The sequence below is a fragment of the Callionymus lyra genome, chromosome 3 (assembly GCF_982586985.1).
Source record: "Callionymus lyra chromosome 3, fCalLyr1.hap1.1, whole genome shotgun sequence".
NCBI classification, from domain to species: Eukaryota; Metazoa; Chordata; class Actinopteri; order Syngnathiformes; family Callionymidae; genus Callionymus; species Callionymus lyra.
This window is the reverse complement of record NC_141820.1, coordinates 16,502,117-16,525,639: the sequence shown is the minus strand read 5'-3', so window position 1 is coordinate 16,525,639 and position 23,523 is coordinate 16,502,117. Positions and strand designations below refer to the sequence as shown.

The 23,523-nt window shown below is 39.2% G+C and overlaps 1 protein-coding gene across 1 annotated transcript; it reads left to right on the top strand.

The window, feature by feature from the left end:
• The first annotated feature begins 598 nt into the window (after window positions 1-598).
• On the top strand, window positions 599-23,482 carry lhfpl3 (LHFPL tetraspan subfamily member 3). The gene is made up of 4 exons (XM_087785741.1): window positions 599-1,315; window positions 19,429-19,659; window positions 21,761-21,824; window positions 22,803-23,482. The coding sequence occupies exons 1-3, from the start codon at window positions 883-885 to the stop codon at window positions 21,781-21,783; spliced, it is 687 nt and encodes a 228-aa protein (XP_087641867.1). The 5' UTR covers window positions 599-882; the 3' UTR covers window positions 21,784-21,824; window positions 22,803-23,482.
• Window positions 23,483-23,523: the final 41 nt, after the last annotated feature.

The window sequence follows — 23,523 nt, the reverse complement described above, 5'->3', positions numbered from 1 at the left end:
TGGTTATGGTAAAAAAGATTTCATATCCAGAAAAACAAAACGGTTTTTTTGTTTTCAGTGGGCGGGGCATAACTACATCCTTGATTTTCTGGAACTCCTGTTGTGTTATCAGTTTTATCTTGATCTTTAAAGTATATACTTTATTGAATATTGTTTTGATTGTTTAAGCGCTTTGTGACCCTGGTCTGGAAAAGCACTATATAAATAAAAATTACTTACTTACTTACTTACTTACATTTTCTAATGTAAATATTTAAATGAAAAGAGAGTTTAATTAATAAAATAAAATATACCGTTATAATGTGACAGTCATGCGACGACGTCAATAATATTGACATCTTAGTGTAAAATATGTGTCATTAAATTCTAATTTGAGTGAATATTTGTTCCAGAATAAATGATGTGTGTTTTTACGCGTGTTGCCGGAATAATAATCTACGTCAGACTGGGATTAAGGGATGTGGGTGATCCTGTACTATACTCTGTCTCCCTCTCCCCCTCTCTCTCTCTCTCTCTCTCTCTCTCTCTCTCCCTCTCTCTCTCTCTCTCTCTCTCTCTTCATTCTCGCCCAGCTCTCAGCAGCGTCAGTGGTGTCAGCAGCAGCAGCAGTGAGACCTCCTCGCACCTTCACATCTCCATCGAGACTCATCTCACGTGGGCGAGGACGCGAGACATGTCGTGGCGTGGACGTGTCTCGATCAGACCCGGCGGTGTCTCTGCAGCCTGACGGATGGAAACCAAAAACCGGATCCCGACATGACGGACGCGTCGGTCCAGCCGTGAAGAAGTTGACCACTGACCACTGCGCGCCCCGTCCAGATGCTGCAGGTGTTCCCGTAAAAACCCCGAGCACCCGCACCAGACCCCCCCCGGAGGAGGAGGATGCTCCCGGGGGCCCCCACCAGCACCGCCATGCTCCCCGCGTCAGAAGCCGCCAAGATCTACCAGACCAACTACGTGCGGAACTCGCGCGCCATCGGCGTCCTGTGGGCCATCTTCACCATCCTGTTCGCCATCGTCAACGTGGTGAGCTTCATCCAGCCCTACTGGATCGGGGACGGCGCGGACACCCCGCAGGCGGGCTACTTCGGGCTCTTCCACTACTGCATCGGCAACGGACTGTCCCGGGACCTGACGTGTCAGGGGAGCTTCACCGAGTTCGCCAGCATCCCGTCGTCCGCCTTCAAGGCCGCCTCGTTCTTCATCGGCATGTCCATGGTGCTGGTGCTCACCTGCATCTTCTGCTTCAGCCTCTTCTTCTTCTGCAGCACCGGCACCGTGTACAAGATCTGCGGCTGGATGCAGCTGGCGGCAGGTAAGAGCCATGACATGTCTTTTTAAAAACGTGTTTTCTGAGAAGAAAAGAAACACATTTCAAAGAATAAAGAAGAAAGTTTGGGAGTTTCTTATGCTGCACAACTGATGATTGAAGTACTTGACATTACAAAAGAATTGAAGCACACATCTGTCATGAAATATATATATATATCCAAATATAGAATTTTAAATGGTGTGTTAGGCTGACGGTCAAAGAAATACAAACAGATTATTAATTGTTTATTTGTGTTATGTAACCAGGGAATTAAATTAATATACCAACCAAGTAAAAGTTTCTATAAAACAAAACAAAAAAAGAGAAAGAAATATAAAGAATGGTTTCATTATTTTTTAGTACAGTAACTAGATGTTTATTAGTAACAACAAGGGTATTGACAATTAAAATGGTGTTTCTAACAGATGATTAAAACCAAATATATTGTTGATTTAATATTATGTTCTTATTTTATTTTGATTTATTTTTTATGAAAAATTGCTTTATTTGTTGTGGCTATTGGAAAAAAAACAATTCTCCTCAAACCTCCTGAGGGATCAATAAAGTTGTACCTTACCTTAAGTATAAGATTTTAACAGCTTGATGATTTGGGTAAGTAATTCTTCCATTCTTCATTTTGTTTCAAGTTACCGTGTTGGATTCGACATGTGACATATTTTTAAAATTTTAAAACTATATATGATAAAACTATTGTCAGAGAACAAAACAATTTCCCTAAGGAGACCTCCTGAGGGATTAATAAAGTTCTACCTTACCTTACCTTATTACAAACATTAATTTACCAACCGTTCATGTATATTTACGTAATCGTAGTTTTGATATGAATCTAAGATGTGAATCATTGTTATATATTGTGCATCACAGCTGTGTTTGAAGCTGCAGGAGGAGATTTAAACGTCATAAACAGTCGCTCTTATAAAACCCACTATTTTGCTGCGTGACTGTAGAAAGTGCAAGAAAGCAATGTTGACTTGAGGAACTCTCGGGCTGTTTTGAACCAGAACCAAATGGAGAGAAACACTCGACAGTTTTTAAACAGCATTTCAGAGCAGATGTTGACAAGGACTTGTGTTGATGAGGAAGTGAATCTATAAAATGGAAAATCTAAAACGATTTTATGAAAGCAAAAGCAACATTTATCGGTTGTTTTTTTAACGTTCTTATCGTAACAATTTCATGTTTTCATTTTTCATGTTTCACTAAATTAAACATGTAGTGCATCATATATTTTTTACTATATTAATGTATTTGTATTAATTCACGATTCAATCATATGCCATTTTGTGGTAATGTCTCTTATTTTATTTTATTTATTAAATACGTATTATTTCATTTTTATATCCTGCAATGCCACCACAACAACTTCCTGTGTTGTGTTTATATACACATATAAATATAAGCAAATGAAGAAATAATGGTATACAAGCTCTCTCTCTCTATATATGTATATTTTAATTATTTTATAGTAAGTCCGTTACGTTGGTTTGGTAGTAGAGGTCATAGGGGTCATTTATATTTAAGTAGGGGTCTTAAATATAAATGACAAACATATGAATTACAAAGCATAATCTAAAAATATATATAAAAAACGAAATAACCCAAATAAGGCGGAGAGAAGGCGGATTATGGATCTTAGAATTGCTAAAAGAAGCTCAAATGATGTCAATCATGTCTATTTAATATGGATTCATTATGTTAGAAATAGGACCCCTTGATAATTTACAGAAGCTGAAGCGACACAGATGTACTGCTACATTATTTTTACATCAAATGTATTCAGGTTTACAGCGTCTTTTGGTTCTGAGAGTCACATGTACGTCAAGTGGCTCCACAGGAAAATGTCATCGCCCTCCATTGATCCGGACAGTTTGAGAAGCAGTGAGGTGTTCAGGGCGTGTTGACAAAGGAAGAGTGATGTACTGTACGAAGGTGAGGAGGAAGGTTATTTATTAGAGTGATAAAGTAAAGGTTTAGAGGTGAAAACAATGGAAGTTTAACAGCAACTCCTTCCCCAGAGGATCTAAATTTACCGTCGTGAAAATAAACGAGTCCATAAATTGATGCGCCGTGATGAGGCTGCAGTGGTAATGAAGCCTTGATGAGGTGGGGGTGGCTCTGGTGGACCATCACATGCTGCATAGCAATGGAACAAACCCGGACACTCCACAAATCCCTGTCAGCCATCTGGACCTCGCACACACACACACACACACACACACACACACACACACACACACACACACCTGAAACACAGGGAGGCTCGTCAGCCGTCGTAATCCACCAAGAGGTCTCCCGGTGCTGCCGAGGCTCGCGCTCCATTTCCTGGTCGCCGACAGAAATCTGTCGACTGAGAAGCTTCTTCTGAGATAGTATGAGCTTTAAAATGACCCACTTAGAGCGTTTTATTGATTCAAGTTGCTTCCACGATATCAGGGAAATGAAGGGATGATGATGATGATGATGAGGAAGATGATGAAGATGAAGATGAAGATGAAGATGAAGATGAGGATGAGGATGAAGATGAAGATGAAGATAAGGATGATGATGAAGATGAAGATAAAGATGATGAAGAAGATGAAGATGAAGATGAGGATGAGGAAGATGATGAAGATGATGAAGATGAAGATGAGGATGAGGATGAGGATGAGGATGAAGATGAAGATAAGGATGATGATGAAGATGAAGATGAAGATGATGAAGATGAAGATGAGGATGAGGATGAGGATGAGGATGAGGATGAGGATGAAGATGATTAGGATGATGAAGATGAAGATAAAGAAGATGAGGATGATGATGATGATGATGATGATGATGATGATGATGATGATGATGATGATGATGAAGATGAAGATGAAGATGATGAAGATGATGATGAAGATGAAGATGAAGATGATGATGATGAAGATGAAGATGAAGATGAAGATGATGATGACCTTTTCATACCTGAAGAGTAGTTCAAGAGACACAGCTGATGGAAAAAGTCTCTCATGGTGGATTAATGACATGGAGGCTCAACCTTTTATTGATTCTTCTGTTGGATGTCAAGCCTGACAACAGATGTGTTTGCGATTTGAGGATCAGTTAAATGTGATGGAAATACTGTGGAGTAATCTGGAGTAATTTTTATAAAATAGTCTCTTTAACACAACATCAAGAATCCCAGGAAGTGTAGAAAATGCACCGGAATTGCCTCGTAATGAGCAAATTAAAAATGTAAACCGTAAAAGAGGAACTGATTTGTCATGTTGCACATGTCGCACAACACAACTCCACAGAAAAAGTATGTTTTGTCGTACAATATCTAGATTTATTTGACCAAAAGATAGATTTCCAAGATTGTACTGAACTTTTTAGCTGGGTCATTCTGACCTAGAACCACCAGATGTTTTAGCCAGAAAGAACAGTTACACAAGGCTCTAAGGAAAGATTTGGGTTTGGGACATTGGGAGTGGAAACATCTGGACTGGTGACCCAAATACAAGCCATTTGTCAAGAAGTCATGTAACGTGTATCAGGGACTGCCCACCGTAACATGTTATTCTGAATGATGCCTGGTCGCTGGTCAATAAACGAATGATGTTGTGACTTCCAGACGGCTAATCTCTTTAATAAAAGACCAACTCATGCCGTCGACTCTTCGGTCTTCTCCATCTTTCGGGCCCATTCTTCCACAACAGGTGACAGGGAAACAGAAATAAGAGATTTCATAAGTGACGTTTAGTTAATAAGATCAGAATAAACTTATGGAACCAGTGGAGCATGTTTAAATAAACAATAACAAATGTGCTTCATGTAAATTGCAGTCTTTATGTGAAGGAAAGAAGGAGAAACATAGCAAAAGTAGAAGCTCAGATATTTGTATTTATATCTAGTGGAGCAAGAGTTCAAATAATAATTGACTTCAGTACAGAACAGACTCTCTAATCTGTACTTAAGTACAGCAACGAGGTCTTTGAGAGTCTCCACCTCTGAACATGAGACACAGGAACTAGTCCAGGAGGATCTGCCTGCACTCGCGCTGATGTCTCGCCGAGCCCGGGCGAGAACACAAGCGAGAATAAATAGCGGCGTCTGTGATACGCCGAGAATTAGCCAAACTAGATCCGAGCCAAGTCAGCTGGAAATCCCCCCGCAGAAGGAGATCCCTGGTCCAAGTCTGGATTTACCAAAGTGGATCAGCCCCTCTGGCTAATGAGGGTTTTAAAAGGTGCAGTCACCACCGAGTGGATTACACTGTCCCAGATCTGGTTCTGATATAACAGCTTGTGTAGAGTCTGTAGAAACACTTGGACATTTATAACCTGCTGGAAAATATATTTAATAAACTGGTAAAACTACATGTTTATCTTCATCACTACTCTTGACGAAGTTGTAACTGCTTTTCATTTGTTTTGAAACCAAAATATTTCCAGAAAATAATCCACTGATTATTTTAAATAATATTTTAAAAGCAGTTTGAGTCAACTGTATCCTCTCGTCCTCAGTCATTACCGGGATCTTGCGGGATTCTGTTTCTTAAGCTGCGGAGGACGTGATGACTGGAGGTGTATTGAAACAAAAACTGAAAAAACGCGGCGAATATTTGACGTTACTTATAGATAAAAAATAATATACATTTATTTTACACACACTATAAACTATGAGTAAAATGAAACAGATTTGAAAGCCGACACCAAAATAAAACATATTTATATTTATATTCATCACTACAATTTTATAGTGTTATTTGTAAAAAAATAAATATATATATATTTTTACCAATTTATTTGTTTTATTACTACCCTGCTCTGTTCGGATATGGCAAATATGACAATAAAATATAATTAAAATGAATCAATCTGACTGTAATTAAAATATGTTGTTATTCAAAAGAATTTAAAATTATTTAAGGGTTGCTAAATAAGCTTAGGATCAGGTAAAGAATTATTTTTTTGTGTATTTGCTACACTGTACACTAGTACACACTCCTCCCATAAAGGTCTTACCTGAATCCACACATAGAAATAAAAGCGTCATGTTTCAACTGAATGTATAAAACCCCGACAGATGGTCAGTGATTTATTGGACAGAGCTGTAACTCGGGGTGCGAGGACATAAAGGTGTCACTGGACAGGAAGTGACTTATTTGACCGGAGGGTCTGCCGAAGGTGGAGCCATGTTTGAAAGAAAGTCTTCGTACAGGAGGCTCCTGGGGTTTGAGTTTGTGCCGCTAACACACCAGGTATCGTTTTGTAAAGCGAGCGAGTCGAGGTGACGATGAGTGACGGACAGATGCAGCTGCCGGAGCCAAAGTGAGTTTGATTGTGCTTCTGTGATGCATTCAGGCGCCGTGAGCGTGACTGACAGTTTCCATCGCGCCGCAGTCATAACTCGGAATCTACGAGCAGATGAAAATATCACGTGGAGTCGTAGCCCAGCCTGTCAGGACTGCTGAGAGGATAAATATTACAGTTAATGGGATTTTTGTTACATTTATTTTGAGGGAATTTGAGTCCCTTCTTCTCAGGTCGTGTTATCTTTAATGGTTTGCAAATAGTGAGTGGCCTGAGTGTGCCGCCCTCTAGTGGCCTTTGAAAATGATGACTGTATCATGACACCTCCTCATGAGGCTTCATCAACACATCACTGGTAAAATGAACGACAAAAGTAGAAAATGATGCTGATCTTTCAAACTTAGAAAGCAATGAGATACACTACAATACATTGTGATACTGTAGGAACAAGTATATATTTGTAGTATTGTCCAGTACTTGACTCTGGTGTTGCACAATTTACAGACCACATGACTCTTGACAAAGTCATAACTGCTTTCATCTGATTTTAAACCAAAATATGTCCAAACATCAGCTTTAAAAGCTGCTGGAGTCGACTGTATCCTCTCGTCCTCAGTCATCGCAGAGATCTTGTGGGATTTATTTGCAGTTTTAGCCGCGGAGGATGCGTTGCCTGCAGCCATCTAGTGGCCGGATGTTAAATTGCAACACAAAAATGGTGGGAATATTTACTTGCATAATTAAAAAAAAAAAAAAATTGTATGGAATGAATTATTTTATTTGACACACACTTTATTGAAATATAAACCATATAACAACTATGATAAATTTAAATCGACTTTAACAGAAGATGGTGTCGACTGTATCCTCTCACCCTCAGTCATCACCTGGATTTAATTTAATTTAAATGAATGTAGGTTTAATTGCATAAAAAAGTGAACAATCCCTGTGACTATTTAAATTTAAATTGTAGAAAAAAAATTAATAAAATATAAATTAAAATAAATAACATTTTTATTTTACACACACTATAAACCATGATAAAAATGAAATATTATTTAAATCCACCAAAAAATAAATGGATGAATAAATAATAATAAATCAAATTTGAAAGCCAAACATTTCTTTTAAATTGACACAATCCTCACGTAGTCTGGAGGACGAACGAGGAGCTACATGACTTCTGAACATCTCTAATAAGGAGCTTGTTACGGAGCAGCAGGGGGCGCCGAGCGAAGTGAGAGGTCTTGATAAGACGGACCGGTGTGGTTGACACCTGCGTGTCCTCACGCCGTGTGGAGTGACAGCCGACTGCGTGGAGATGTAGATCAGAGCGGCTGTCATAGATCCTTGTTTCGCTCTTGTATCGTCGTGTTAGACGTCACTTAGGATACATTTCTAAACAGCTCGCTCTCACCGCGGCTCGGCGACAGGATTAGCTCTTTAAGACGAGACCAGAGACGCCGGTTAAGTCGTGTGGGAACTGAGGAGCAACGACTACTCTACGGTTAAAGATGGAGGCAGAAGGTATTATTGTGTGGCTCATCAGCAGAACCTGAACCTGACCTGAACCATCAAGTGCTTTTGTCCAGTCCTGACTTTTAAACTCTGTTGATGACATCAAGTCTATCTAGGAGGTTTGAGTACAATAAGCTAAGATTGATAAAAATATAGAATTAATTAAACATTTTATCTTGATACAATACAGTATCAATACAGTACAAGATATATTGCGATATTGGTATTGTCGAGTACTTGTCTCTGGTGTTGTAGAATTTACAGACCACATGACTCTTGATGAAGTCGTAACTACTTTTCATTTGTTTTGAAACCAAAATATGTGCAGAAAATAATCAGCATTAAAAGCGGTTGGAGTCAACTGTATCCTCTCGTGCTCAGTCATCACCGGGATCGTGCAGGATTTCGTTTCTTTAGCTGCGGAAGACGTGATGACTGGAGGTTTATTTCAACAAAAAAAATGAAAAAAACGCGGCGAATATTTGATGTTACTTATAGATGAAAAATGACATATTTTTTTACACCTACTATAAAATAACTCCAAATACCCAAATAAAACGTCAATAAAGTGCTGTTGACTATTGATACAGTATCGTTAAAAAAAAAGATTTTTCTCACACCCTTAATATTAATGCTTCAGAGGAGGATGTGACCTGGTGACCTGCTTAGTGCCACTCATGCCTTCTTAACTAGTCTCCTGTCACTACGTCAGCCGTCTAATCCTCAGACACTCTTGCTCGACCTGAACCACCAGCAAACCTGCCTTTGGTTAAAAACAAGTCCGTCATCGTCAACATTGCCCTTCAATCGCTCAAAATAGTCTAAAAACTCTTCGCTCCGTGCAACTTGACGCTTCCTCTCCACAAACCTGCATCCTTCACAAACCAGGTCAGTTAACCCGGCGGGTCAGCGTGAACTCCCGTCAGCTCTCGGAACCCAAAAGTGAGTCTGCTATTTTGAGAGTCACCGACGGTGAAGCTGAACTAATGTGCAGCAGCGCGTCAAAAACAGCTGCAGGTGTCGAGCAACCTTTGCAACACTCTCACCCCTGCATCACCCTCCACCTGCTCACACTCTGGGCTCACAGGGACCACATGGAGAAGAGGCATCTCTTAATGAGCAGCTGAGGGTGAGAGAGGGAAGTTGCTTTCCATAATCGAACCAAACCTCGGGCCATTAAAACAAAAATTCTCGAGTCTTCACGATACGATGCTTGTGAGAATTGTGCCGTTTGTAAGATGCTTGTCTCAAAATCAAAATTTGATCTTTAACACTTTTTTTTATGGATTAGAACAGTTGGAAGAGGAGACCCAGGACAGAGAAAAGAGTTCAATTTCAAGTTACCAGATGCAGGTCAAACAGGATGTTTAAAAGGCAAATTAAAATCCAGAAGTTAAAAAAAAATCCAACGCAACTGCTGAACGTACCTTCAGATAAACACTGAGACGAAGACATGTCCGTCCTCATGTTCAGACGTCTTTAAAAAAAAACTACAAGCAGCTGAAAAACAAGAAGACTTTGGGTCAAGTGCAGGATTAAATAAAAGCATACATTTGACACAAAACTATACACAAAACTTCTGTATGACTCTTACCCCTCAGATTTTTATTTTATTACTGTCAAATCAACCTTTCAAAAGTGTTGTCGTTTGCGTTGTTTGAAAAAGTAAATAATTGAAAACTACCGCTCTTTGAGCACAGAAAATTTTAAGGATAAAAACAAAACCGACTTTTTTTTTTCCTTAAATCTAACTTTATTTTTTTAATTTGGCAGAAATGTTAGCTTTAATGCTGTTTTGTATTTCTCTGACAAAATTGAATTTTCATTATAAAATATAACAGTAATAACATTTTAAATAAAACTCCAGCTAGAAAATCCAAAATATTTTACCCCAAGAAAGAAAAGAAAATCTCTAATTTTATATTAAATCTATGCTTTACAAATCAAGCGTATTCCATAATTTGATATTATGGACAGGTACAATAATAAAACTCTTCCTCCTCCCAAAATTAATTAATACTTTTTGTATAAAATGTAGACAAAATAGACTAAATGTTCCTAGCGATGCAAACTAGGCATTTTTGGACATATCATCTTAATTTAAGTATTTACTGAATATAAGGCTCCCATCAAGTCCCATGAGGTGTTCATGCTCGTGTCGACCCGCCTCGAGGAGCGACGACAGCACGACGATTGATTCCGTCCGTCTCGGATGATCAGAGGGACAAGGACACGCCGAACTTATTCGGAACCGTGAGAGTCTGTGGATTTGACCGATGCTTGTCACAGCACGTTTAATGACGGACAGGTACCTCATTTTAGCTCGTCCGTCAGACTGATGATGTCGCCGTCATTGTTGAATGGTCACCAATCTGATGATTTATTGTAAACAGATGCTGTTTGAAATATGGCTCCAACCGAGAAGTAAAACTTTGTAATTGAAGGCATCTCTGTGTCATTAATTAAGCCTTATATTGGTCACGACAAGTGCATGGAGGGTCTGACTTCTACCTATGAGTGGCATGTCAATCTCATCTGAGCAGTGATTTAAAAAGGTCAAATACATGCCAAGACCCATAATGCACTGCACTTCTAAGACATGCCCTTCAGTCATTTCATACAGTTTAGCAATGTCTGCTGTATTGATTATTACTGTCTGTCAGGTGTTTTATTTTGAAACACACACAGCTCTACACTGCTAGTTCTTCCTCTTGCTACATCTAGTGATGACCGTTTTAAGACACATGTCAATCAAAAGTCCCGACGCCCCAAAGTAAGAAAACAATTCAACAGAGACTTGTTCTTAGTTCGGTGAAGGGTAGACGCCGAGAGCCAATTCAGATAGATCGAGGCCCCGACATCGAAAAGACAATATCATGAGAGTTATACTTCCTGTTACGGAAAGTTTGGCAAATATACATGATGACAAGAAAATGTTTGTATTAATTGTAACTAAATGATAATAAAAATAGAGACATTGTTGGAATTCACAGAGTCAGTCCTGCTTCCAAATACTCCAGGATCCAAACCATAATTCACAAGTTAAAAGTATTCTTCAATCATCTGTTCCATGTCCTCTTATCAACCTTTACTTGCTGCTGTGAGGGAGGTGATAATAAAGGGAATGACTTCATAAACAATGAATCAGCTCAAACACATGAAGGGTCCAAGATTCCTCAGAGGTCGTGGCCAGCGAGTGTTCATCTATCAGAGCGAGGACATGTGTGGACGCTTGAATTATCTTCATGGCTGAAAATAAACGCACAAACACGTACTTAGCGCGAACTGAGCTAATTCACTAATTACAGTGATCCTAAGAAGTCAACTGGTGGTTTGTGCTCAGGACTAGAACGCCCCGCTGCGAGGGAAAACATTCCCAGAGGTAAAAAAAAAAAAAAAAAAAGGGGTTGGCAGGGGGGATTTAATCTAATGAGGCTCCTTGAGAACGTGGAGCATACGTGGAATACAAATGCACGAGACATCAGAAGGTGTGTGTAGATACCATGAGGGAGGCTAGAGAAGCGAGAGGAAAGAATCCCAGTGGGCGCGGAGGAGGAACGACGATCCTCCCGGTGGATCCACCTCAGATCTCGCTCTGCTCTGAGGTGTATTCAGACTAACTGTCGCCTCTGTTGTGCGACGCTTAGACGGAAGGATCAAAGAACGCAGGCTAAGTGTGCGAGGAGATCCAAGGACGAGTCGTTGCTGCGACGCAGAGACACCTCAGACGCCCATTAGTGCTCTTCCTCTTGCTGAGCTTGCTGGTTACCATGGAAACGGTCCTTGTGCCACTTCACTGTATCCCATCATTCGTACTAGAGCGAGGCAGAAGAAAGGGGGGGCTTTGCTGACGAAACCGTGGGGTCCTGCAGATGGAGGGCAGGTTAACTGAGGGATTGATGCGTGAAGTCTATGGGGATCAAAGGAGGAAGGATCAGAACTTAAAGGTCAACTGTTGATTTAAGTGTCTCTTAAACGGATCCTGGTCCTCTAAATGATTATCAAATGTGCTTAAGCCCCGCCCACTGCAAACACTTTGTTTACCTTGAGATTATATCTTGTTTAACATAACCACACCCACTCTGCTGTGATTGGTCAAGCATTGAGGTTTTTTTCACCGTACGTCATCATTCCCAGAAGTCTCCACCTCGCAATGTTGGGTTTTCACATTAGTTGCCCTTTAAATCTCAGAGAGATAATAAACAGATAGACACACACGATGAAAACTTTAAAAATCTAACCATAACCAAAATATACATCTCTAACCCTATATCCTAACCCTATAACCTAACCTTATTTCAAACCCCTAACCCTATATCCTAACCCAAACCCTATATCCTAACTCTAACCCTATATCATTACCCTAACCCTATATCCTAACCCTATTTCTTACCCCTAAACCTATATCCTAACCCTATTTTATACCCCTTAACCTATATCCTAACCCTATTTTATACCCCTAAACCTATATCCTAACCTTATTTTATACCCCTAACCCTATATCCTAACCCTATTTCTTACCCCTAAACCTATATCCTAACCTTATTTTATACCCCTAAACCTATATCCTAACCCTATTTCTTACCCCTAAACCAATATCCTAACCCTATTTTATACCCCTAAACCTATATCCTAACCCTATTTTATACCCCTAAACCTATATCCTAACCCTATTTTATATCCCTTAACCTATATCCTAACCCTATTTTATACCCTTAAACCTATATCCTAACCCTATTTTATACCCCTATACCTATATCCTAACCCTAGCTCTAACCCTATATCCTAACCCGAACCCTATATCCTAACTCTAACCCTATATCATTACCCTAACCCTATATCCTAACACTATTTCATACCCCTAAACCTGTATCCTAACCCTATTTCATACCCCAAACCTATATCCTAACCCTAGCACTAACCCTATATTCTAACCCTTTGCCCTAACTCCAACCCTATATCATACCCCTAACCCTATATCCTAACCCTATTTTATACCCCTAAACCTATATGCTAACCCTAGCTCTAACCCTATATCCTAACCCTATATTCTAAACCTATATCCTCACTCTAACCCTATACTAACCCTATTTCATACCCCTAACCCTATAAACTAATCCTACCCCAAACCCTATATCCTAACTCTAACACTATATCATACCCCTAACCCTATTTCATACCCTTAACCCAATATCCTAACCCTAGATTTTAGGCTAAACACTAAGATTTGTTTTCTTCATATGCTTATATCTCTTTAGCTCAATGAATATTGAGGGTAGGATGGAGTAAATATGTAAAAATAAAAATAAACGGATAACAGAGTGAACCCAAAAAACCAGACTCATGGATCGAAGTGGAGCAATCCCCTCAGCTGCCCTTCAAAGCTCAGTTATTTTGAGCAAGAGAAATCAGTACAAGAAAGCTAGCACAGGGGAGAGCCACTCTCTCACAGCAGGTGAATATTTACACCTGATCCCTTCAAACAACTGTTCTCGTTCTCACCTGGTTCATGTGCTGCAGCTGCTGATCCACGACAAGCTAACGCAGCAAACACCGTCACTGGAAGAGGATTTCATCTTCACCCGAGCATGTCGCACAGCATTCTGGGAATGGGTTCGTCGTGGGTTTGCTTGTTAGCACCACTGGTGGGAGCAGTTAATTACCAGGCCCACCTGCTGGAAGACTCTCTCGGCTCCACCCGGGACCGGCAGGAGAGCAAGGCTGTCAGATTACAGCTCTGTGTGAGAGGTTCAGGCGGCAGGTCGTGATGACACTTCCTATCATCCACTGCTCAGAACTAAACTCAGATTCGTGAAAATACCAAGAGAGGGAATTAACGAGCGTCTGGACGCAGATCTCCTAAATATCTAAAAAAAGAAAACAATGCACCCCAGAAGAAACATCAGAGGAAACTTTCATGCCGATACACTTTCATGTTGATGCCTCGTGGGAATCTTAAAATAATCACAATTTGCATGAACACTTGTTTCACAGTGGGTGCTGGGACGACAACACAAGTCATGGCAGCAGTCGCTGGAGGAGGGAGGAAACCTGAGCACATACAAGAGAGAAAGATGTTCTTTCATCTTGTTTTGTAGAACTTTATATGGGTTAATGTAGGAGCCGAAAATAAATTAACAACAAAGTTTCACTACTAATTTAAAGACATATTTTATGATGGTCAACCTTTTCCTTTGAGGAGGACCCAGAAAAAAGATGGTATATATATATATATATGTATTTCTAGCAGGTTGAAGTTTATGTTCTGTTATGTTAAAGTAGTTTCGGGTTTTTACTTTTTGATGCATTTTTGTTTGTCAAACACAGAAGGCTCTTTTCAATCGAAATATTTAAAGAAATCTTGTTTGATCAGTTAAAAATTGTTTGATAACAGTTTATAATTTGGTTAACTACAGTGGATAATATTTGAAAGTAGTTGAAAAGTGAACAATTTTACGTGTATGATGCATACAAAACATAAATCGTGTATGATTCTAAGGGTTTGGTTTTATAAGAGTGTAAATATACTGAAACTGAGGAAGGGAGGAGATTAAATAAAAAATAAATATTAAACATTGCACTTATTGTTGAGTTAAATTATAAACAAAAAGGCAATTATTTTTTCAACAATTACAATCTTTGTATTCCTTCTGACCTAAAGGTTTTTTTTAATTTCTTTTAAAGCAATGTTGTGCTTTTTTCTATTTTTTTAAGCAGTAATATTTATAATGCTTAATTTATTGGGGGGTATTCTTTGTAAAAAAAAAAAAAAAAAAAAGTTTAATTAGGAAGAGTTGGATCACCACCCGACCACTATATTATTTGGGTAGGAGATGGTAGTTCCATTCATTTCCAATAAGCCTGAAGTACTGAGAGTACATTTTGAAGCTTCCAGTAGGAGAAAAAAAGTTACAACAAGAGCCTCTCTCTCTTTTGTAAACTGATGCTCTTCCGTAACAAAAAATGTAATTACAGTGTTTTAACAGTGGAGCTCGACAAAAACGAACATGTCCAATTGTCTTTAATTCTGCTGAAGGCGTCAAACTTCATCTCTTCTGACTTACGCTCATGTTTCAAATGTTAAAATATTCCTCTACAAGATGCAGTAAGTCCCTAATCATGACCATGTTGTAAAGTTCTTACTTTATAACAAGAGGACAACAGGTTACTAGTACATTGAGAGTACATTATGATGCAATAATGGGCTTCACTCCTCCTCCAGCCAGCTTTGTTAATACAACCAGTCCCTTGGGTGGTGGAGACTTCTGGGATTGATGACGTGCGGTGACAAACCCTGATGTTTGACCAATCACAACATAGTGGGCATGGGTTAAACTGGGGCTTGATATCATTTTTAATGTAAATATTTAAATGAAAAGATAGTTTTTTCCAAACAGACACATACTAATAATACAATAGAGTCCAACATCTATTTAAGACGCACTTAAATCAACACATTAGTTGAGCGTCAAATGCTTTCAATTTATTTGCAGTCACAGTATACAATTTGGCGTTAGGGAATCTAACCGTCTACCTCTGCTGTTAGAGGTTATTTTGATAGAGGACTGCGGTCATACTTTAGCAGCCTCAGAGAAAATATGATGCACCTACTATTCATTTCTGTTATCACTCATGTAGCGATCATGTTTTCAACCATGAAGGTGAGTTGAACAATGACATACGTGGCCAGGTTCCACTTGTGCGTTCAGCATAACCTTTACGTGACTCTGTTCTTTGATGATTGTCATCATCATTCAACAGAGGTTGCAACAGTTGCCTTCATTCCTATCATGTCGTCAACGAGCTGCATTGGGATTCTGGTCCTGTAACCTTCAGTTCACTCCCGCACAACAGCGCCGACAACACAAAGATGTCAGAACAGTCCAGGTCTTGAATAAGAAACGATTAAACAACCTGTGTTCGCTTTGTTTTCCCGGCAGCACTTGACTGATCACCTCTGATTCAATCCGACCAAGATAATCATCACATTAACGTTATTTTACGCCTCAGCAAATGAGATCAAGCACTTCTCCTCCTCCTCCGTTGGCCATTTATCTTTCGCTATCGTCCTGCTCATCATCCCGAGTGACCGTGTGCGTCTCAGGTGCAGGAACGCACATGTGAATGTCGTCACGTTGTCTTCACTGGAATATAAACATCATGCAAATGGTTTTTCAGCACCACAGAGAGTGGACAGCTCCCCGTTAAAGAGCCAAACACCAGATTCACGTTGAAGGTGGTTTTATTTACGCGTTACTAGTACATTTCTGGGGAAGAATTTATCTTAAAACATGTTTTATACCTCAATATTATTGTCATGCATTTATTTGACCAGTATAAGTGAGTCCCTGTTTGAGCTTGTACATCACTCAAGAGCAAGAACTGCTTATTCTGCACCTAAGAAAGTGTTGAATCTTTAAATTATTTTTTTGGATTCTGATGGCAATTTGAAACATCATCAAGATTAAATAATCCGTTCCTTGTTACAATCTATACATGCTGTGAATTTGTCATTTAAAATGTTACTTTAAACTTTATAAATACAGGCTCTTGGTGGTAATAAATAGATTCCAATGATTAACATTTTAAAATACAATAGAAGTAAAGAAAACTATTAGTAAAAGAAAAATGTCTCAAGACCAGACTTCCCTAATGTTGTTTAATCATTTATATATAATAATATTTGTACATTTTATGTATTTTTTCTTTCAATTTCAACTTAAACTCAACCTTTTCAATTAAATATTCAATGTTATTTTAAAAATAAACTGTCATATTTCAGGCTTAGATGTTTAGATGTGCGTTCTAATTACATTTAGTTATTTGAACTACATAAACACATGAAAATGGTTGCACTCAATATTTAATATATTAAAAGGTTTCTTTACTTATTAATTTAAATTCAAAAATCTTAAAGTTCTATTTTCAAAATGAATAAAAAAAAACATTTACATACAGATACATATATCTTTTTGAATTACAAAAAAAAAAGTTGATAACAGTGCAACCAGAAAATTCCATTTAGCTTCCGCTTCTAAATCCACATTGACAAATTGACGCGCCATCTTATATGTCGTCACGTCATCAAGTTAGATGATTGGCTGAAAGTTTGAATTTAGAACATTTATTTGTTCAATTATAAGAATATCAAACTCTAGCTGTAAAAAAAACCCCAATATTTAATTTTATTCAATTATTGAAAAATGATTTAACCTTTCAGAAACTATTAAATTCAATTATTCAGAATAATAACCCAATGCTTAAAAAATGAAACATTTCAACGATGACATTCTACAACATTTGAAATTCAATAATCTAATCGCATCTGATCTTCTTTCCTACGTGAAGGTCAGCGATCTTCAAGGAGAAAACAGCGAGTGACAGCGAGTGTCTGCATCATAGAGGGAGAGTTTCATTCAAATCCCAGGAAGGTTGAGAAACATTTGCCTTTGAGCATCAGCCAGAGTCTGATATTGTTACATCAGCAGCGCAGCATGGAAAAGAACCGCATTAGTATTACTGAAGAACAACAATGTTCACATGTGCGTCGGAACTGCCTCTCGGCAACAGTCTCTGTGAGATCACCACAGGTCGACTACTCTGGCTTCACTTGTATTCGTCTGGTTTGGAGCTGACGTACAAGCGTGGGCGACACAACTCCTAAAATTATAATTGTTACCCTGAAGGATCATCCAGGTTCCCGTCTTTCGTGTTTTGTTTTTTCCGTGCTAGGCCATTCAGAGAACAGCAACCCCACGGCACGGTTATGTTTTTGCAAAAGAACGTCGGTTCAAGGTAGTTCATAATAAATCGTCCAGATGGTAATAAAGGATGGTATTATAGAAAGAGTAGGAGAGTTATATTTGCGAGGGGTTGAGGAACAATAACTACGGTAATAAAATAGATGAAAGATCTTCTTTAAATAGTGATAATTAAAGAACAAAAGTCTTAAAAATCAGAATTTACAAAGAGATTTTTTCTTTTGTAAAAGCTAGTTTATCATCGTTTATTAATATATTTCCGGGTCAAATTGCGTCGTGAAGATCATCTTTAAAATAAAAATCCAGATATAGAAAATATTACCAGTTTTGTTTGGGCTTTAGACTATTAACAGCCTTTGAGCAATTCCATTCAGTATGACTTAAAGTGTCAAATCATGGAAGAGACATCTCAAAAAATGTACCGACAGAGGCGAGGAAAACGGGTCCTTTTAACAAGCAGAAACCTCGATTAGAACCAGACTGTGTGTACGGGCTTCTGCTACGAACCAGTCGGAAGGTAGAAGAGAGACAGGGGGATGGAGAGAGAGAGAGAGAGAGATTCTTTAAGATTCATCAAAACAGAGACAAAGGTTTTGAAAACACGACCGAGGGCCTATAGAATTATAAGAGATCAAGAAAGGATCGGAATCAATGGATCTATTTTTGGATTTGAATTCAATCCAGTTTGTGACTAAATCCTGCCAGACAGACAATACAAGATCAGAACAGCATCACAATCCTATTAAGGACTTTCTTGTTGCTGCAAACAAAAGAACACACACACACACACGCACACACACACACACGCACACGCACACACACACACACACACACACACACACACACACACACACACACACACACGCACACACACACGCACGCACGCACACGCACAAGCACTGATTAGTCGTGATAGTCCAAAGTATTTTCTAATGAATGTAAGGAGAAAGTAAAAGTGAAATTGTCACAACACGCATTGTTATTTTGTTATAGTTTAAATGTGTGTAACCACTGGCAGCAAAATGGTTGTTGGTTCACTTACTGTGAAGTGATGCGAGCCAAGCATTAGCTCAGGAGCGGTAGAGGTTACGTAATGGGTCACGTTACGACAGTATGGATGGAGAACAAGTGAGCCCATGTCAACGACACTCTCAGGATTGGTTAATAAAACGACTACGCTAGAAGTGATTGGATTCTTAGTGTTTTTCCATCTGGACTAAGACGAGTTTTGAAGGTTTTGACGTTCACTTGTGAGGCTGACTAAGAAACCGGAGCACTTTATAAAACACAATATACAATTTAAAGACTGGAATAAATCAACTTTCAAGGCAGTTTGGTGATAAAATTATTCATATGTTAACATTAGCTGACTCAAGGATGCAGCTACTTGTTTGAATGATTTGATTGGCTGCTGTGTTCCTTGGCAGAAGTATGTTTTGTCTCAGTGCTCGTCTAGTCATATACATTTCAAGACCACCGCTGGTCATATGTTGAACTATGACCTCTGAGTTCTCACCCTTCTGTGTGCCCTCTGACGATCCAGGCACGTGTCTGATCCTCGGCTGCATGATCTACCCGGACGGCTGGGACAGCGACGAGGTGAAGCGCATGTGCGGCGAGCAGACGGACAAGTACACGCTGGGGGCGTGCTCGGTGCGCTGGGCCTACATCCTGGCTATCATGGGCATCCTGGACGCCCTCATCCTCTCCTTCCTGGCCTTCGTGCTGGGAAACCGCCAGGACAGCCTGATGTCCGAGGAGCTGCTGGGAGACAGTGAGTGGATCGACACTTCAAGATACAGATCATGACTTGATATAGAGGAACTATTGGTCGTGATGGGTTGATGAGGCTTCATGAAACAGTTGATGAGGCTTCATGAAACAGTTGATGAGTTGTTATAGAGAAACTATTGGTCGTGATGGGTCGATGAGGCTTCATGAAAGAGTTGATGAGGCTTCATGAAAGAGTTGATGAGGCTTCATGAAACAGCTGATGAGGCTTCATGAACAGTTGATGAGGCTTCATGAACAGTTGATGAGGCTTCATGAAACAGCTGATGAGGCTTCATGAAACAGTTGGTGAGGCTTCATGAAACAGCTGATGAGGCTTCATGAAACAGCTGATGAGGCTTCATGAAACAGTTGATGAGGCTTCATGAAACAGCTGATGAGGCTTCATGAAACAGCTGATGAGGCTTCATGAGACAGTTTATGAGGTATCATGATACAGTTGATGAGGTATCATGATACTGTGTTTTAAATAATCCCATGTTTCATGGAATGAGTAGATCAGAGTCAAAGATTAAAAAGTGACATATAGTGGTCTTCCAAAATAAAGACACTGTATTGTGATACATCATCAACCGTTTCATGAAACCTCATCAACACATCACTATCTATATATGCAATTAACCCGTAATATATATACTAAAGCTGCACCAGAATCTAAGGTCCAAAGATACCTTTTTAGTCTCCATTTCTATCACATATAAGTTCACCGAGAACATCATCTTCGTCAGTCCATGATCCAGGAAATCTGCGTGATCTGTGAACACATTCTTGATGGCATGTATCGCCATGTTTTCAAGGCAAACCCATTAGAACAAAAAAACAGTAGTACTATAACAGTGTCAGTCCACGATCTGGATAATCAACGTCGCAATAATAATACAACTCTATTGATAAAGTCCAGAATGTCGTTTTTATTCTACTTTCTAAGCAGCAATATTATGTGAGATGAAAGCGAACCATCATGTTAGTCTAGATTTAATTTAAACATCAGTTTTTTTTTGTCCTTTACTTCAATAGGAAGTTAAAGTATTTACTACTGCGATATACTTGGAGCTTGCGAGGAAAAAAAAAAAGTCTTGTAGTTGCTGCGTTATTACGACTGCCAAGTTCACGGCATGTTGTCTTAAAAAACACCTTCATAGTTATCTTGATTTTTAACCACTAGACATATTTGATTATACATGCGTTCATGGATCGCTTAGATTTTCCTAGATCGTGTACCTGATGATGCCTTCCATCCACGATACTTGATATTCTCACTCCATCTTGTTTTTATTGTGTCAAACTCCAGGCCTGCCAGATGATCGTCTCCACATCAAAGTAGATGAATCATGTTCACGTTGAGTTTAAGATAAGATAAAGGACGGAGATGACGGAAGTCAACGGTACTTTTGGTTGTGAAGTGTCCGAAGACTACTCAAGAGGAAGGAAGGTGAAGAGGAGAGTGCAGGCAGGGTGGACATACCGACAGGGATGATCAAGAGCAGATTCAGGCAAAGAGCAGCCATATAACTGTTGCAATGCCTTATGGGAAACGCAAAGGATCGACTACATGTTTCCACCCATGAAAACTCGGCTCTGTGCGGGGCATGTAAACAGTCGGGTTGGTGTAGCAGAATGCAGATGAAGAAGGGAGTGAGGAAATGGATGAAAGAGGGGAAAGAATGCTTTGATATCAAGGGTTAATTGAAGCCCCGGGATGCTGGACACAGTCATGAATTACAAATGGCTGTTTACACAGCTTCGCTGCCAGCCTGTCGAGATGAATCACACTATCAGCTGCAACACACTCTTAGCCTGGATCAGCAAAGTGACTGGAAGGAACGCTATCCTGCGAGAAGAAGTGGAGAGGAGGGATTAATGAGGGCAAGAGAAGCAGATGCAGTGGAGAATATTACACTGGAAGTTTGTAATTGGGTTGATTTCTTACCTCGAGAGGATATAGTGAGTGAAGCATGTCCAAGTTTGTTTTTTTTAAAACGCCAGAAGGGGGTCTTGGAAAAAGAACAGACGGAAGATCCGTGCAACACCGCCATCTGCTGGTTAAAAAATGATTCATGCCAACCCTTGTCATGTTTTCACAGAGACTGGAAATAATGCCTTATAAAAAAAGTGGTGGGACGGTGACGTCACCCTTTTGAACTACAGGTAAGACTTTAAGTTGATTAAACATCATTTGGACATCTTTTTTTTTTAACTTGTTTTTTTTCAGGAGCTTTATTCATAGCGTTGCTGTTGTGAGGAGAGATCGAGCGGAAATAAAGGAGAGAAAAGTACAAAATCAAGCAAAAATATTCTTAATTATATTTTATATCATTCTTATTTAAAAAAAAAAAACTTGTATAAAGGCACCTTTTTCAAGCATGTTTTATGTTCACTTAAATCTTACCTCACTCGAGCCTTCAAGGGTCAATACTTTTGCACACAAATGACAAAAAGCAGAGGGAAAGGCCGAAAGAATAATTCGTTTTTACATGACCTTTGACCTCATGAGGGCCACATAAAGTCAAAGTAACTAAGAAAGTAATTTATATGGTCATTCCAAAGCTTAGGAGCAACAGTCTGGAAGGATTTCTGTACTCTGGTCCGGAAGTGTGCTCAGGAGCTATCAGTAGATTCTGATCCACAGACCTCAGAGCCCGAGCTGGGGTGTAAGGCTGGATCAGATCACTGATGGAAGGTCTGACCATGAATAGATCTGAAAGTAAGAACCAGAATTTTAAAGTTGATCCTGAAAGAAACTGGAAGCCAGTGAAGAGTTTTAAGGATCGGGGAAATGTGAGTTCTTCTACTAGAGCGGGTAAAGTATATACTTTATTGAATATTGTTTTGATTGTTTAAGCGCTTTGTGACCCTGGTTTGGAAAAGCTCTATACAAATAAAAATGACTTACTTACTTATAATTTTAGAGCGCTTTTCTAGACCAGGGTCACAAAGCACTTAAACAATCAAAACAATACCAGTAGTCAAGATAACACCTGCATTTGGCCCCCGGGTTGTTAACCTTCTTTTGTAGTATCACAGTATTGTTATTTTCATAACACCGTAAATGTTGAGGCCAATTTTAAAGCTAAAACATTAATGACGCTGTAAATATATTATAATAAATTGTGCTTATTTCTGCAGGTCTTCAGACAGCGTGTCCAGTGTGACCCATTTTGCCGACGCCGATGTCAGCATTTCTAAGAAGGGCAAACTATCCTGAGAGACTCTTGTACAAAATGAAAAAAGTAAACAGAGACACTAATAATGACAGACTTCATATCGTCTCTGGCCGATCACTGCCTTGTCGTCGGCGACGCCTGAACGGACGCTTTTCTTCTCGTCTTTCGTGCCGGTGCTCGACTTCTGCGGAAAGAAAACCAAAAGTAACTGAGATAAAGATGGAAGGATCATGGATGACAGCGAGGACTTGAGGTTGAAACCAAGCGACTGTTACAAAGTTGAATCCATGAGAGATTTTTTTACCTTTGAAAATAAAAGATTTATTGTAAAACTGTTGTGAGAGTTTTAAAAAGTCGTAGAACTTTTCAAGTGTTAAAAATGTCTTAATGTGTAAAACATACATCTTCGTGCCGTGTTATGAGTTGGAAAATAATGTGTTGAGGATATTCTTGTGTTTTCAGGGTAAAGTCAGTGATATTTTTGTTAAACACACACAAAGAAAAATATGTTACAACTTGTGTGAAGTCGTTTTTGTTGTGTTGTTTTTCTAGTCATTTGGGTTTGAAATGAATAGTCGGATCAAGACTTAACAAGTGACTTTGTACATGTCAAACCACAATAAAAATGCCAAATTACCATCATCTTGTGACCATTTATTCAAAACTGGTTTTAAAATGGAGTT